Source organism: Hydra vulgaris, chromosome 12 (assembly GCF_038396675.1).
Source record: "Hydra vulgaris chromosome 12, alternate assembly HydraT2T_AEP".
In the NCBI taxonomy this organism is placed as follows: Eukaryota; Metazoa; Cnidaria; class Hydrozoa; order Anthoathecata; family Hydridae; genus Hydra; species Hydra vulgaris.
Genome location: NC_088931.1, coordinates 73,147,866 through 73,166,351, shown reverse-complemented (window position 1 = coordinate 73,166,351; position 18,486 = coordinate 73,147,866). Strand labels below are relative to the sequence as shown.

Below are 18,486 nucleotides of genomic sequence, written 5' to 3'. Positions count from 1 at the left end.
ATCAATTAGCTATTTTTCGGTTACCTTGTTATTGTTTATTTTAGTATTATTAGAGGTTAGATTCAAAATTTGTTTTACTGATTTTTGACTTTAAAAGCGAAAATAGAATATTTGAAAGTAGAATGTATTAGAATGCATTATTAATTGTATTGGAAATTAAAACATCATTAGTATTTTCACAATTATTTATAATAAGTTTTTTTGATAAAACAATTACTGCTGATATTTTTTTTTTCTATAACCTTCAAAATGCGCTGTTTTTTGTACATCATTTTTGTATTTAAGTAAAGCTTGGTTTCCAATAGTTGTAGAAACGTTGTGCAACATTTGTGCGTTTTTGTTGTACAACAATTGTTGCCGAAATTGGTTTGATTTTATTTCCGCAACCTTTGTTTTACAACATAAATTTTGTTGTACAACCGACGTTAAGTTGTGCAACTTACGCAAGAAAATGTTTCCATTTTAAAGCATTATTGTTGTACAACTGTTGTTCGACATTTCTACAACTATTGGAAACCAAGCTTAATTGGTTAGTATAACTTTTTTGAGGACTTCATAACTGTCTCAAGGAGACGTTTACAATTTTTATATTTTGTTTCGTTTTCATAAGTAATAATAATAAATATTTAAAAATAGATTTTATGCCGTTTAAACAATTTTATTGTATTATACATTTTACAAGTAAAAAAACAAACTATTATGTAAAAGTTTTTATAAACCGACGAGTGCAAGTATTGTTGATGAGAATCATTTGACGACGATTTGTAAGCAAAACGTTTGAAAGTCTCTTAAAAGTTTTCACAAAGTTATGCATGTTGCAACAATCTGTTGAAAGCGTTGTAAGATTGCTCAAGATCGAAAAGCATTTGCCTTACTTGTTCTTCGGTAAGTTCATCATGTGCTCTCATTTCTCCAAGCGTTTTTAACCTAAAAGAATATTAATAATAATATATCAAAGGTTTGCAACTAGAAGTAAATTAAAATAACACAATTAGTCACGAGTTTAAAATTTTTCGGCAGAAATCAATATTCAAATCAAGACTACCGTAGCTGCATAAATTTACTCGGAATACCAACCCCTGTGTGTAGCGTTACTATTTATATTTATAAGCGACTATATGTCGCCATATTTTTACATAAAATGTACAAATGGCATTTGGAACTTCTTTCACAACAGATCTCTATTTGTCTTGATTACCATATTGACTTCGATAAGTGAAAAACAAATTAATATCAAACAGCATCATCATATTTTAAGTGAAAAAGCTTTTGATAATAATGAGAAATATTTTAAATACTTATTATTATTATCAAAATATTATTATCTTAAAATTTAATTCAATATTTTTTCATGTATTGATTCCATTGGTTTTATAAAGCTTACAAATAAAAACTTTTTATTTTTCAAGTCTTGAATAAAACCCAAAAAAATCTTTCAAACTGCTATTGGTATAATATACCACTATGGTTACATCACGATGATTTTAGTTTATGTTAAACTAAATGATTTTACGTTTATGTTATTTTACAGACAAATAAAACTTAATTATTAAATAATTTGTAAAAAATATAATGTAATTATTAGATAATTTGAGTCCATTCTTTTTTCTTTGTTGGTTTGTAAAGATATTTGTTGCACAACTTTTGTTGACTTACACATAATACCATTGACTATGCTTTTACATATAAAATTAAATGCATTTCCTGCACTTGCGAGTTGAAAGTTTTATCCTCTTGAGATCGATGATCAACAGAAGTTTCGGTTTTGGGCAGGCGTGTATGAAGGTAGTAATAGATGTCCTATAAGGGAATTTTATTTATAATCTGCAGATTTAGGTCGTATAAGTTCTTTTTAAAATTTATAACATAATAGCTCTCCTTACGATTTGTAAATTATCAAGAAACCATAACCCTTAGTCAACTAACTTACTATAAACTCATACAAATTACTTATAAATTTAGTTAAAGTATATACAATCTCCATAAGATTCATTCTAATTAAGTAAAATATTTCTTTTTCCATGTTAAGTTTTTTTTTAAAAAAATCCTTCATACTTAAGTTCATACTTAAGTAAACAAAATTAAAAGTAAAAGAAGTAAAAAACAAATTTTTCATTGTAATACAATTTTTTGTTACAATAAAATTATTCTGTGCTATATATTTTGTCAGTTGCCGTATGCACACTTTAACCTAATTTAGTATGACATAAGTGTTTATTTAAATTAGCATTTTTATTTCATAATCTGGGATAATGATAATGATCTGAGAATACAGCAAACAAATTTTAAAAAATTTTAAAATAATCTCATACCATTTTTCAACAGCTATTTTTCCTTCAAAATCTTCAGTAACAACACTCAATCGATCCAACGTTAGTTTTAAATCTCTTAAATCTGGTTGTATCTCATCCATAGCATGTATGTTTAATCTCAACTTATCCATGATTGTAATGAACAACTAGCAAACAAGAATTTCTGTACTTTTGTAAATTGTGTTAAGTAAAATATCTAATAACTTAAGAATGGCGTTAAGATAAATACCATGACAATATCTGCAATTGACTTGCTTGTATTGCCTTTATCATCTTTAATTGTTATTGGACGATCTTCTTGTATTCTTGCCATTGCAGCAGGGCAATCTAGCTGAATTTGAAAAAAACTGAATTTATTAAAATTAATTTGAAATTTAATAGACACAATGATTTAAAAAAAATTAAAACAAGTTTATTCTCACTCTGTATTTTTTTGTAAAAGCTTCTATTGTAGGAAACTCTGCACTTTGTACTTGTTTAAAAGCAACCTACAATTTTCATAAAAACTTTGAGTTTATTTCCAAAAAAAGATTTTATAAATTAAATAAATGAAAAAATTCTCAAATAATAAAAAAAAATGACCTTGTATTGAACTAATAGTTTGCTGCAAGCTGCAGTGTACCTAAAAAAATAATTTCAATATTTAAAAAAAAAATTCAGATAATAATTTAGATTTGCAAATAATAAAAAAAGCATCTAAAGTCTAACACATCTAACAAAATACAAAGTTTTTCATTGTAATATGCAAAATATTGCATATTACATATTTATAACCACAATTAAATATCAATAAAACTTATTAAAAATTAATTAACAGAATTAAATATAGACAAAAGTTATTAAATATTAATGAACAGATTTAAATATAAACAAAAGTTATTAAACATACATTAACAGTATTACTCAGTGTAGTTAAGGCGATTTTTAATAATTATAGCGTCAGTATAATATTTTGCTGAATACAACATATTTCCGTTCAATGATCATGTCTGTGAATCATGAAAAAACGAAAAAAATTAAAATGATTAAAATGATAAATGATTTTGCAGTACCATAAAATAAAAATGTTTGTAGCGAAATAACCCAGACCAAAGATTCTTTTATTTTGTAAAAAAATCTTCTTCAAATCACGATAGCTTGTTCAAATTTGAATAAGATTTTAAATAAATATATTTTTAGGTGAAATGAAAATAGTAGTTTAGTAATCTGTTCTGATTGTTTATTGGAAATATTTCTTAATTGTAAGCACTTTCTTGGTCGGAATTCTAATATTTTTTGTGAAAATTGATAGAAATGTTGTGTTTTGACAATTATATTAAATTATTATGTGCTAGAACTGATTAGAGCTAGGATCTATAGTAGATTAAGGCACTTTTTCAAAAATTTTCAAGTTAACGTTGTTGAGCAGAATTGATCTAAAGACTCAAAAATGGTGTTCTTTATATTCACAATTAGGGGTAATAAAAAAGTTTTAAAAAATATATAAAAAAGAGAAAAGTTTCTTTAAACATTATAAAAACTTGATGCAATAAAAATTATAGCATCAAAAGCTCCTGCAGGTTTTAATTGGAAATATACCTGCTTTTCTATATAACAAGAAAGCTGAAAAGAAATACTCTAATGTTGCAAAGTTAGTGGATTACCTTTGAAAGATAATTGAATAAGTTAATGTCACAACTAAACGAAAAATGGGGAGAAAAAACTAAAAAATGATTAGAAAGCTGCAACAACCTTGAACCAGAATAGGCTGTGTACCACATAATGGCAGACCAAGTGATACATTGATCACTAAAAATTTTAAACGAGTATGTAAATGTTCGAAGGAGAAAGCTAATAGAAAACTTTAGAAATAAACAGAAGTTCATCTTAAAATGTCAGGGTGCAAACCCTACTACAAAATGACCTCTTTTTTTTTTTTTTTTTTAAAAAAAGAACATTAAAAGGAACTTTTATATTAAGCAGAGCTTAAACCAGGTAAATTAAACATCAGTTTTACAGATATAGTTTGATTTTTTCTCCATGAATTAAAAAGTCAGTTGATAACCGACATTATTTCTGGTGCTTAGATTATAAAAAGCAACATAAAAGAGTTATCTCAAAATATGAGTAATAATGGGTTGCCTTTTTCTATTTCTAGGACATATTATATCATTAGATATATAAATTTCTGCATAAAGGTTGAAGGAAACAAGTATCATAATGATATCAAGACTTAAATATAGTTTACAGACTTGGTGGATTTTATTAGTTAATGAGTTTTCTTGGTAGCATTGAGAAAAATTTGGCTGGTTTCAGGCTAAAAGCTTTTTCATATTATTTTCAGGATATGTTTATGCTGCAAAATAATGTAGTTTAGATTACATCAGGTAAAGTGTTAGAGCTCTAGAGGAAACTTTCTAGCTCACAGTACATTATACAAAGTGCTTTTGAATGATAACTGTTATTTATGAAAAAAAAAAAAATTTGCATTTTAAAGTATTTACTTAGAAGCTATGAGTTTTTTAAATGACAAACTTACTAAGTTTCTTAAAAGTAAAAATAGAGAACATCTGGAAATGCAATTAATGAATATATAGAATAAACAAAAATGAACAAATAAAAAAATAATATAAGAACATTCTACATTCAGTGTCTTGAACAATAAACTAATTAATGCATACTTACTTTAATCAAAAACTGTTGAAACTTTTTGCAGCAATCAGACTTTTTTGCAAATTATGCAAAAAGTTCTACACAGCTTTGATTGTATAAACCCTTTATAGATGATTGTTGTGTAGGTCATGCAGAAGGTCTGATAAATTCTGCACTGGATTATGGACAGATTTAACTCTAGAACAGACTTTAATGTTAAGTTTAAAAAATAATGGTCGTTTGACAAGAGTAAGAAGATTTACAGATATGCTAAATGTTTGATTTAATTAATATTGAAATATTTAAAAGGTTCCACTCATATTGATAAGATTTCAGTTTTGAACAATTTTATTTATTCTTGTATTGTGAAAAATGAATAAACAACTTGTAGTTTCTTTTTTTTTTTTTTTTTTTAAAAAAACTCAAATATAACTAAAATCATCCACCAATGATTTAAAAATAACTTCGAAATCCTTTTTTTTAAATTTATCTTCTTTTTCTTTAATTTAATTTGTTTTTTAAAACTCATTTATTTTACTAATTCATCATTAACACTCAAAATATAAAAATGTGCAAAAAACATTAGTTTAATGAAAACATTGAATAAACATACAACAAACTTTTTATTAACTAATAATTAGATATTCTAGTATAACATTTGAACATTAAAAATATACAAATCGGTAAAAGCTTTTCTTGAAATTTGTGACATTTTTGCTAGCACTATTTTTTTTTCATAAAAACATGAGCTAAGATTTTGCATAGTTTTTATTAGAGAAAAAAAAAGAGGAAAAATCAGACCTGTCTGTAAAAGTTTTAGCAGTTAAAAACATTCTTAATAATGTAAAACATTTATGGTATGGTATTTATGGTACGCAATATAAACACAAATACAGATATAATAATAACTTGACAACTTTATTGGTTGATTAATAAATTAACAACTTTATTTTTACATACAAAAAAATATTTAAAAACAAATAAATATAAAACAGATTATTAGCTCAATCACATATTTATAATACTCGGGGTAACAAACAATAGGTTTTCTTAAACAAAAGTTTAATAGACTATTATTTAACAAACATTAAACCTTAACTCAGCTAGAGACTAGTTAGTCTAAGATTGTAACAGTTAAGTCATAACAAGAGATAGCTTATGTCAGTGTACAGATAAGAAATCAGTAGCTTTTTCACTATATTCAGGCAAAAATATGCTTTAATAATATTGTTTTCTACAAAGCTACAATATGCTATAGAGAAGTTGTAATAATATCACAATGTTTAAAGTTCAATTAATTTCTAAGATAATAAAGAACTAAGAATATAAATATTAAACAATAGAAAACTTGATAATTGCTTTCTGGCTTGCTAACAAATGGCACTTAACTATATTTTTTTTTACACCGAATTTGCTTTTGTTCAACAAAATTATTTGAATCTCTTGAAGATGGCTATTTCAGTGTAATGCCATTAGTGAAGTTTCATGGAGTTAATGCATATAAAAAAGCTGTAGTATTAATGTAGTTCTAAGGTATTTTTTAATGGCTGACACATAGTCACAAACTAATATCATAACAAAATATTTTTTGTGTTTATTTTTGAATGAATAATGTTCTTGTAAAATTCTTACTCTTTAGAAGTAACAGCATCCTTAATATATGCTTTTTCTAAGCATTGTAGAGTATTAATAACGGCAAACAAATCTGCCATATTATCATACCTAAACATAAAATGTTAACAGTATGTTTATAATTTTTAATCAACTTTTAAAATAATAAATGATATTTAATATGTAAAAAGGCATTAAAGTACCACAAAAAATCAAATACACCCATATAAGAAAAGAACATTTAAGAAAAGAACCAAAGCTAAAAAACCAGTACAATAAATTCACAGTATATGTTAATTCAAAAAATTTTCAAAAAATATATACTTTTCACGTTCTCTTGCATTTGTGTACAACTTCACTTCCTAAAAAAAAAAAAAAAATCAAGCAGCACAATTTAATTTCAAATCTAAAATAACATTTGATTTACAATAAAAAAACAGCAGAATGTTGAAAATTGTTAGTAGGTATATATTTTGTTAGTTGCTTTTTTTTTTTAATTTTAAAAGAATATGTTAACTAATCAAACCCAAGTAAAGTTGTCTATATTGGCAACTTTATTTACTTGGTTTTGGTTAGTTAGGATTAAACAGTAAAAATAAATTTTGTTATTAATGTTAGCATATTCTTTCAAAACAATAATAATAAAAAAAAACTGTTCAAAATTATAAAAAAAATTATTATTACATCTAAGTAAAAAATCCTAACATGAGTAAAAACCTCTTTTAGAATTAAAAAAAACCCTTTTAGAAGTAAAATATCTTTTAAAACTAAAAAATTCTTTCAAAAGTTAAAAGCCCATTTAAAATGCTTAAAGAACTAAGAAGTTTTTACTGAGCAACCAACTGGTAGATTGATTTTGACCCAGAGTTTGATAAAATACTTTATTTAGATAAAATGAGTGCATTGACAAATTGTAAAAACTGCAACTGCATTTTCTCTTCTCATTGATTTATTAGTTATTTTTTTATGCAAATAATTACTATTTACTAAATAATGCTACAATTTTAATACCAGTGGGCAATAATACTATAATTCTATTACCAGTGGGCACAAAACCTATTTTAAGATGTCTAAAAAAAAAAAAAAACATATTAATACATTTTAGAGACATTTAAAACACGCCTTGTACTTACTGAGTAGAAATTTTAAGACTTAGTCTAAGTTTTAGTAATACTAACAGTAATACTATTAATATTAGGGTGATTAGATGTGAAAACACCCAAGGATGCAACTCTTAATCTTAGATTTTGCTAATTTTTACACCACTCAAAGAATTTAATAAGTTATGAACAGCCCTCAAATTTCCTCATCTAATTCCAAACAGTTTCAAAGATATAACTATTTAAACTTTGCAATGAACTAACAAAAATTTGTCATTTAAAAAAATGGTTTTGGTCTTTGTTTCTTTTCTGTGTGAAATGGAATACTGAAAATATGTACAATTACATATTTTGAGGCAAGGAATCTGATAAAACAATTTAAAATATTTAAAAGTAAACATAACACCTGTAACTTTGACCTTTATTGCAGCTTTACTAGGGTAAATGCAAAAATAAGCATGATCGACTTAACTTAAATTTGTTCTTATAAAACAGGAATTATGAAAAATCAATGGAAAAAAAGTGGTACTCTTAAGTGCCTAATAAATGGAAGTTAATGTTTGTTTGTTAATTATTGGAAAAGTTTCCCACCTACCCTGAGCTTATTAAAGCACTAATAATCCTCCCTCTATAAGCAATATAAATCCCCCTCCACTGTTTATTAAATTTTACTTGTTATGAACAAATAAACTGTATCTTAAAACTTAAAAAACAAATTTAGTTATTATTTTCTAATTTTTGAGATCTGTCTAGACCTTGAGAATTAAAAAACATTTTTTTTCCTTCAACAACTTGCTTTTAACAAGGCTGCAAGCAACCACTATTAGTTAAAAGTTACTGGAAGAGAAAAGATGAAGTTTATATAGCCAGATAAGGATTGACAGATGACTTAAAAGATTGCAAATTATATGAATCAGGAAAGCAAGATAAAGGAAGTGAATTCCAAAGAGCTGATGTTCAAGGAAAAAAACTAGACAAAGAAGAATTTATGGAGCACTTAAAAACAGTCACAATAAAAGGATGAGACTTTATTAAATGACACAAGAATGAATTTTAGTAGATGGCACAAGTAGAGAAGCTAACTTTTTAGAGCAGTGTCCATTATAGTATTTGTAGAAAAGAGAAAGAGAAGCAACATTACGACGATGTGATAATGGTTGGAGGTTGGCTGTAAGAGTAGATCCAACTATGTTTACAATGTGTTTTTGCACCTTGTCTAAAAGACAAAGGGCATCATTGGAAGATCCACCCCAGATATGGCAAAAGTATTCCATACAAGGACAGGTTTAAGATTTATAGAGATAAAGAATAGAATTCAGAGTAAAAAAGTGTCGAGCACGATAAAGAGATGCAATCTTAGCAGATGCTAATTTCACAACAGAATTGATATATGGTTTCCAAGAAAGATTGGAGGTAAGAGTTAATCCGAGAAGATGAAGGGTAGATGACTCGTCGAGTACATCACCGTTCATAAATATAGGAAGATCTAAATTATTGCGATAACGATTGGCTGAAAATAAATTGGGTCTTATCTGAATTAAAGTTCACCAGCCACTGTGAGCCCCATGCTGTAGCAGAAGTGAGATCCTTTTCTAGCTCAAATGCCTCCTCTAAGCAATCAGAGAGTGTTGGCTTCTTATCATGACAAGAATAAATAGTAGTATCAGCGAACAATGCCACCTTAGATGTGAGAATATCTGGAAGATTGTTAATATAAATTAAAAAGAGTATAGTGCCAAGGATGAAGTTACAGGATATGAAGTTACAGGATATGAAGAAGAGTGCTATCCATTGAGGACAACTTTTATACTATGATTGGAAAGAAAGGATTCAATAAACTTAAAGATGTTACCTGATACACCATCTTATCGAGAAGACCAGCTTATCGAGAAGACCAGCATGCCAAACTTTATCAAAAGCTTTTGAAATATCAAGAGCGATGGCTCTTGATATTTTAAAACCTCTTAACCTCTCCACCTTTATCTAATGCATGATAAAACCTATCAGTTATTACTGTTAGCAAATCAGTTGTAGATCTAGAAGATCAAAGTCCATATTGATGGTCAGAAAGTAAGTTATTAGATTCAAGATGAGAAATTAAATGTTTGTTAATTAAAGATTCAAAAACCTTGCTTATGATGGGAAGAAGACTAATGGGACGGTAGTTAGACAAATCAGATCGCTCTCCAGAATTTTTGAAGATAGGGATAACAGATGCCACTTTCCAACAGGCTGGAAAACAAGACTCTGATAAGCACTTGTTGAATTGTTTTGAGAGTATAGACGACAGCTCCGGAGAACACTTTTGCAAGACAATAACAGGTATGTTGTCCGGGCCACAAGTTGTAGAAGAGTCTAGGCAGGAAATCACTTTAGATAAAGAGGCTGGAGTGATACAAATGCCAAGCAATGGATCAACCTGTTTGTCGTCTTATAAGGTAGAACGCAACTAGTGGAGTCAAGAGATGATATTGATGAAAAGTTCTTCGCAAATAACTCAGCCTTGTCTTTAGGTGAAGTGACAAAATCTGAACCGTACAAGAAAGGTGGAATAACAGATTTGCCCTTATTATTGATACTGTTAAAGATTCTCCAGAAATCATGAGAGCCTAATTTTTGAGATGAAATACAAGATTTCATGACCTAAGAATAGCGGGCTTTGGCATTAGGAAAATCATTTTTACAATGGTTTCTAGCAATAGTAAACCAACATCTGTTTTCGGAAAGAGTCCTAGTCAGCTTTAAGGTAGTTGTAAGAGGCATGATGATAGGGAATTCTGATTATGAAAAAAAATAAGATAATAGTTTTAGAGAGATCAAACCGTAATCAGTAGCAACTAAGGGTGAATGTAGAGAAACTGAGCACTGACTAGGATCAGAAACAAGACATAAGTCGAGTGGAGAAGATAAATGATTTGGATTGTCTTGAAAGCAAGTTGGAAAGTTGACTACTTGTGTTAGAGATTGAGAAAGGCAAAAGTTGTGGGCCTTAACGCCTGCGGAGTCACTGACACTAGAGCCAAATCATTCAGTGTGATGAGCATTAGAGTCACCAACAACAACAATATTGGCTGATGGATAAAGAGAGAGGGCTTAGTCAATTTATCAGAAATAACATTGAAAAGAGTGCAGTCTTGAGATGAAGGAGAGTGATAAAGAACAAAAAGAAAGGCGATAGAGTGAAGTGTTGCTAAATGAAAGCACATAAAAGAATAGTTAGTGGATTCAAACCTAGTTTCCCAACAAATGGGTGAATTCTTACGAATGTAAATGCCCAGACCAAGCATGTGACTATTGAAGTCTTTACAAATCAAAGGAAGATAACCGTCTACTCTAAGATCACAAGATAAGACAGCCGAGCTTAAATCAGTCTTACAAAGAGCAAGTAGGTCTGGTGAACTTTGCAACAGATAAGACTCAACAGAAGAAAAGTTAATTTGAAGACCACGAATATTTTCAAATGATAGGTTTAGAGAACTTGGTGATGACAATGGCATTTTGTGATTTATAGTTATTGGTTTTTAAGTCATCTTTAAATTTGTTAAAGAACTTGACTCAAAGCTCATATAGTACTCAATATACTATTTAATAGTCCAAGCAATTGCCTTGTTACTAATAATAAACCCTAAGTTCTAACAAAGGGCTCAAAATGTGGCCTCGATAATGCACATCAAAAGTACAAACAGGGACACCATCCATGCACAACGTAGTACTGTTAGTACTCTGATATTTTACAGCTTTTGATGGAATTAGCCTCTCTGAGAGCTACCACAGAGTTTGGGAGAGAGTCTGTTAAGACTCTCTCCCCTATCTGGATAAAAATTCACCTCAAAGTGCACCTAAAAGTAACTTGATAGTAATGAAACTGAATCAGTTTTGACTGTATCAAGTTATTCCTTTAGTTGTTGTTTTTTCTGTTTTTTTGGTAGTTTTATTACTAAATTTTTATTACTATACTAAACAAGTTTTGTCTTACTTTTAATTTTAATGAATAATAAACAGTTGTTTTTTTATTGACCAGTGGCCAACAATTGGTTGAGACAATTATTGGTAAAAAATATTAATATTTAATAGTTGCTTACAATCACTTTCTGCATTTTATTATTTTATCACTTTCTATATTAAATGTGCTATAACATGAAGCAGATATAAACAATCTACCTTAGTTCTCACAGCAATAGGCGAGGGACTTCCAGTTAGGCAACATACTGCAATAGTGGCAAGTGTTATTGCTAATTCAGAAGGTGATGTTTCTAATTTTGTGCTATCTTTTTCAATTGCATTTAGAGTTGTGGAAGAAATTATTACTAAAAGAGGAGACATGATTATAAAACATAATGGTCACTTGCATTCAAAATTTAGCATAATAAACTTGTTAAACTCTTTCAATTAAGAGACAAATCAAATTTTTAAATAGATGTAATAAATGAAAGGAGATAGAGGGGGAAAGGAGTCTTAATAAACAGGCAAGTGGGAATTTTTATTTTTATTTTTAAAAGTGAGTTTATATTTTCTAATTTTTAAGACCTAAACCAGTCTCAAAATTAGAAAATAATAACTTTAATAATAAGTTTTGAGATACAGTTTATTTGTTCATAACAAGTAAAATTTAATAAATGAGGGGAGGGAGTCTTCATAAGCTCAGTATAAGTGGGAAAATTTTCCAAAAATTAATAAACATCAACTTCCGTGTATTAACCCAGTTGGCAGGGGACCTAAACAAAATCTTTTGAATGCTTAAAAAACAACCAAAATGTTCAAAAGACATTTAAAAGACGTCTTTTTAACGCACCGTACCCACTGGAAAGCACTTCAGAGTACCACCTTTTTTTTCCTTTTGATTTTTCATAGTTCATGTTTTATAAGTAACAAATTTAAGTATATTTGACCATGCTTTTTTTCTGTTTAAGAAAAGATCACTCTCCAATTCTTCGTAACAACATTAACAAAACTATTCAGGGCGACATCTAATAATAGAAAAAAAAAAAAAAAATTGAGCTACATTGGCATTTTTGTAATTAAACTTGCTCCAGTAAAATTGTGATAAAAGTCAAAATCACTGGTGTTAGGTTTATTTTTCAATATTTTAAGTTCTTTTATTGGACTCCTTGCCTCAAAATATGTAAGTGTACATATTTCAGCTTTTCATTGCACACAGAAACAATGACCAAAACCAATTTTTTTTTTTTTTTTTGAGTGGTGTAAAAATCAGCAAAACTTGAGACTTATTTTGAGAAAAAAAATGGATGTTTTTACATGGAATTACCCATTACTAAGATACTAATACTATTAGTAATTGATACTAACAGTATTGGTGTTAGCTAATTTTTTAAAAACACTATTATAGTAGGCGAATCTGCAATCATTGCTACAAAAAAGACAATAAAAACTAGATGAAAGTGTAGAAATGTAACTCTAACACTTAATGTTGCTATTAAAACAAATAAAAAGGTTTTTTTTAGCTTAGAAAATGATATGACTAAGATGGAGATAAATACAAATTATAATTAATTATACAGAGTTAAATAAGACAAGATAAATAATACAAATACATCAGATGATGATAACACTTTTCCACTACAAATGAGGATGATAATTTACAGTATGATTATATCCTATGTCCCAACAGGTAACATTTCATTTTACTAGTGAACAAAATTGGTAAACAAAATAGGTTTTATTTAAGGTTTGTTTCTCATATTCCTCACTGCAGTACTGTTGATCAAATGGCTTGTGAGCTTGGCAGTATTGAGCTTTGCAAATTTGCAAGTAGAAGAATTGTGTTGCTGAATCTTACACTTGAGTTTAATGCAATAACACAAGAAAGTGTTCATATCAATAGCATTCACTGAACACCAAAAAATAAATGCCAAGTTAGTGCTATTGACCAATTACAGAGTGGGACAGCTAACAATTATGTTATGCGTGAAAAAATTGTAGGGAAAAATCTCTACCGTGAATGGTATGATACCGATTCAGCCATGACAGTTTTGTATGTTTTGCAGAGTATAAAAACTCAAAAACACACAAAAAGATATTGTTCACACGATTTTTTACTGGACTAATGATGAAACTGATTTTGAAGCTGTTGACCATTTAATTAAAAAATTCCAGGTGGTTGCTGATGTTATATTAGGCTAGTTAATGTTTTCCTAATTAAAATAGGTTGCCATATATGATAATAGTTATGCAATAGCAAAGTAGGCACCAAAAGTCAAAAATATGAAATGTGGATCATCTGGGTCATATCACTTTCATATTTGAAATATACAACAAATAGTGAAACTTGCACAAAAAAATGTACCACAAAGAATGGAACTCTTAAGCAAGTACTGGGATTTTCAAAAAAAAAATTAACCACAAATAGTGAAACTTTCACACAAAAAATGTACCACAAGTAGTAGAACTTTGCACACAAAAACATGTACTGCAAGTAATGAACTTACAAAAATGTACAGCAATTAGTGAAACTTGCCATTTTTTGGCTCTGACTTCACATTATGTCTATTATTAATAATGATTATTTAGTTTCATATTGGAATTTAACATTTTATTCATTAAGGAAGTCACCTGTACCTTACTCAGATAAAATAAGTATAGCCTGGTGCGTCTTGAAATGTGGTAAAATGTGTATATTAAAATCCTAAATAAATTATAAATATATTAAAGAATGAATTATTTTTGTTAAAATGGTATGTTAAACCATAGATCCTACATCTACTCTAACTCAAAGGTTTAGTTTGATTTTGATAATTTGTCACATATCTATACTAAAAGGAAAAATCTGCCAACTTTATTGTTTGATAAGAACAATAATAATGATAACAATAATATTATTAACAACAACAACAACAACAGCAACAACAATAAAAGTAATATATGATGCTGTGGTTAAAAAGTTTACCAGAAACTACATATAAATGTTAGTCTTAAACAGCTGTTAAGTTTATCAAATAATTATAGGCTATATAAAAGGATAATATGATAAAGGATGTATGTATTGATAGCAACAGAGGTGTGTTTTTTAAAGAAATTTTTGGTTTTTATATGAACTGAAAATAAAGGCATTTATCACCATTGTGTAATCGTAACCCGTTAGAGTTGTATTGGCTAGATCAGGGTTCAAAAATCTTCCCTTAAGTGATCAGTGATCAATTTTTTCAGGGATCTAGAAGTTTAAATAAAATTTATAAACAAATATTGTTGAATATCAAAAATATACATTTATAACTAATATTTTCTTATATCTTACATAAAAAAAGATTAACTTTGAACTCACATACTTGAAGCAGCTCAGGTCTTAACACACCTAAAAAACGGTTTTGTTTGAAATATTAAAAATAGCAAAATAAACTATAAAATTTAATCATAAGATATTTTTTTTTTTTAATTTAAATACATATTTTAAAAATTTTATTATTTTTTTTAAATTTTGCTTGAGTATTGTTTATGAATCGATATTTTTAAGCTCAAAGCTTTCAGTTTTTTTCTTTACATATCCATAATTATATGATCAACAAATACCTTGGCCAAAAGTACTTCGTCCAGACATTTTATAATTTAAACTCCAAAAATCATTTCATGAGTATAACCGGGAAAAGCGAAAGCTCATTAATTTATGTGCGTTCGTTAAAACTTTTAAGTTATTTTAAGTTGTTCAACTATGACGTAATAATGCAAAGTCCTAGTTGCTCAAGCAACTTGGATTTTTCATTATTACATCATAGGTACGTAATATAATAAACATGATTTTAAAATTTATTTGATCGTCACAAAAAAATAGAACAATTTTTTTTTTCTTTTGTTTACAATATAAATATTTTAAAACTGTTTCAATTATATACGCTGGAAATATAAATAGTTATATACTTTTAAATATACACAGTTGTAGAGTATAGTTCTCAATTGTAGAGTATAGTTCTCAATTGCTTACAGAGGTCCTAAACTATGGAACATGCTATTAAATAATGAGTTAAAAACTATTTCTTCTATTAAACAATTTAAAAACAAACTTAAACAAAAGCTTTTAATAAATGACAACGAATTAAAATTTTTCTGAAGCCTTTGATTAGGAGTAATCACGTTTGTCTATTTCTTTATAAATATGGTTTAAATATATATTCTATATACAGTTCGTTTTGTACATTATGACGTTGTTTTTAATCTGATATAATAAACTTTACATATATAAAAGACACATTATGATACTAAAAATGTTTTTAAAAAATGTTTTTTTTGTTTGTTTGTTTGTTTGTTTGTTGTTCGTGTATTATATGTTATTTTATGATTTAAATTCAAAAGGTTTATAAATCTAAAACCAGTTAGGAAAAAAATAATTTAATTAAAACAATTAATTAAAAAATCTTCGTATACTTTCGGATATATTACACTGTAATATAGCGTAAAATGTTTTTTAATTTTTATTTATCGTTATTTTATTTTAACGCAACGTTTTGTTTAACGTTTATTTTACGAGTTACTTTGTTTTGTATTTTTATTATTGACATTTTATTTAAAGGAGCTTGGTGATAAGACAGAACTTGTCTTCTTCTTGCCCCAGCCATGTATTTATATATTTGTATTGCATAAACTTGTAAACTTTTCTTATCGGCGAAATACATAATAATAATAATAATAATAATAATAATAATAAAAATAAAGTATATATAAATAGACATAAGGTCAAAGAAGATATTGGTGATAAGAATCTTTTCATAGATCTTCTTTTTATAATCAAAATAATATTGTTTTAAGAAATTACTGAAAAAAATTAGTAATACATAAATAAGAATGCCGTTATATATACATATATATCGTTAAATATATAATAATAATAATAATAATAATAATAATAATAATAATATAAAGGCAGGGGCGGGCCCAGATCATCTTGTAAAGGGTGGTGACTTTTTAGTGAAGTAGGGGAGGGGCAATTTTTAGTTTTCACAGCTAGAAACCTCCAATTATGTAGTGTAGTAATCAGAAACGACATCAAAACGTTCGTAAACATAAATATTTTTAAATCGAAACTAAAAGAAATATTTTAATATATATAATAATAATAATATAAAGACAGGGGACTTCTTCTAGAGCTTTATTTATTTACTGGTCTTATAAATATTGTATAATATATTTTCATTTTATTTGCAAAGATTTAAAAAATTCGATTCTTTAAAAAATACTTATTTTTTATTTTATATTTTCTTAATAATATAAAAATAAAAATTTTTCTAAATCTTTTTAATTCTTTTTATTATATTTCTTAATTTGGAATTCTTAATTGTAATAATTGAAAACTGTTATATATAATTTTGAATATTTTTCGTTTGTTTGTTTTTTATTTTTGCTTTTTGTTCATTTATCTACAAAAATTATAAAAAGTTTTTTCAACATAATATAAAAGAAGCAAAATAAGATATTTTTCTAATCAGTTTGATAAGCATAAACTCGATATAAAAAGGACTTGGACTGTTATAAACCATCTAACAGGAAGAGAAAAAAAGAAGCATACTTGCTTACCACAAAAATTAATTTCCGATAAAAAAGTTATAACAAGTGAAACAAATATATGTAAAGAATTTAACAAACATTTTGTTAATGTAGGCCCCTCTCTTGCTTCTAACATTGCGCAATTAAATAAAACATTTAATAATTTTTTGGGAGAAAAACCCAACACTAGTATAAATAATGAAAAAATAATTAAACTTGAATTTAATAAAGCAATTATTGAACTTAAACGCAACAAGTCATGTTGATATGATTGTAACTACCGACCTATTTCTCTACTCCCAGTTTTTTCAAAAGTATATGAGAGAGTAATTTATAATAGAGTTAATTTACATTAAACAATTTATTATACAAAAATGAGTTTGGATTTCAAAGCAATTGCTCTACTGAGCATGCTATTATTAAACTTGCTGACAAAATATATAAGTCGTTTGATAGTGATGAACTGGTATTAGGAGTTTTTATTGATCTTTCCAAGGCCTTTGATACAGTTGATCACAGTATTTTACTTTCCAAGCTAAAATATTACGGCATAATAGGCTCAACATTTAAGTGGATTCAAAGCTACTTGTCTAACAGAAAGCAATTTGTACTACTAGAAAAGTCAGGAGCCCTTGATATTACGTCAGGAGTTCCTCAGGGTTCAATTCCTCAGGGGTCTATTATTGCTTTTATATATATTAACGATATGCATAAAGCTTCCCAAAAAATATCTACAATTATGCATGCTGACAATACAAATTTATTTTTTAATCATCCTGATGCAAAGACTTTGTTTGAAACTATGAATATTGAACTCAAAAATTTCAACCTCTGGTTCATAGCAAATAAATTATCCCTAAATTGTAAAAAAACTAGCTTTACTCTATTTCATAAAAAAAACAATCAATTACTCTTCCAATAAAGCTGCCTAAACTGTTTATTAATAAAAATCAAATTAAACGTGAAAAATACACAAAATTTTTGGGATTACTTTTTGATGAAAATTTGTTATGGAGAAACCATATTGGTCTTCTTGAAACAAAGGTGTCCTCTGTAATACGTGTTTTGTATAAGTCAAGACCTTTTCTCGATAGTAAATCACGTAATATGCTTTACTTTTGTCTTGTACATAGTCAGCTTTTGTACGCAAATATTGTATGGGCCAGTACCCATAAAACCAAATTGTTAAAATTGCAAAGTCTGCAAAACCATGCATGCAAAGCAATTAATTATTTAAATAGGTTAGTAAATCCGGCCCCAGTGATGAAAAGCATGATGGTTCTAGATATTGAGAAACTTAACACATTACAGATATTAATTTTTATGTCTAAGTATAAAAACAA

At 27.4% G+C, this 18,486-nt stretch overlaps 1 protein-coding gene across 3 annotated transcripts; it reads right to left on the bottom strand.

Moving 5' to 3' along the window:
- Window positions 1-637: 637 nt before the first annotated feature.
- Window positions 638-15,314, bottom strand: LOC100215452 (vacuolar protein sorting-associated protein 28 homolog). Of its 3 annotated transcripts, none has more exons than XM_065814370.1 (9): window positions 15,179-15,314; window positions 14,938-14,963; window positions 6,879-6,916; window positions 6,576-6,665; window positions 2,895-2,934; window positions 2,735-2,800; window positions 2,542-2,643; window positions 2,313-2,458; window positions 638-927 (listed from the first exon to the last, which is right to left on the bottom strand). In XM_065814370.1, exons 1-9 carry the CDS (start codon window positions 15,204-15,206, stop codon window positions 807-809), a joined length of 657 nt encoding a protein of 218 aa, XP_065670442.1. In that variant the 5' UTR covers window positions 15,207-15,314; the 3' UTR covers window positions 638-806. The 3 variants fall into 3 exon arrangements, with proteins under 3 accessions (XP_065670442.1, XP_065670444.1, XP_065670443.1); XM_065814372.1 differs by having other exon boundaries at window positions 14,907-14,963; window positions 15,179-15,309; XM_065814371.1 differs by having other exon boundaries at window positions 14,934-14,963; window positions 15,179-15,271.
- Window positions 15,315-18,486: the final 3,172 nt, after the last annotated feature.

Bases quoted from the DNA above. Each gene is read 5' to 3' on its own strand.
- LOC100215452 (XM_065814370.1), bottom strand. From the start codon at position 15,206: ATGTCTGGACGAAGTACTTTTGGCCAAG. The intron at 2,935-6,575 runs GTAAGAATTTTA...TTATTTTTTTAG, and splicing joins GATGCTGTTACTTCTAAAGA to GTACACTGCAGCTTGCAGCA. The intron at 2,801-2,894 runs GTCATTTTTTTT...TGAAAATTGTAG, and splicing joins AACTATTAGTTCAATACAAG to GTTGCTTTTAAACAAGTACA.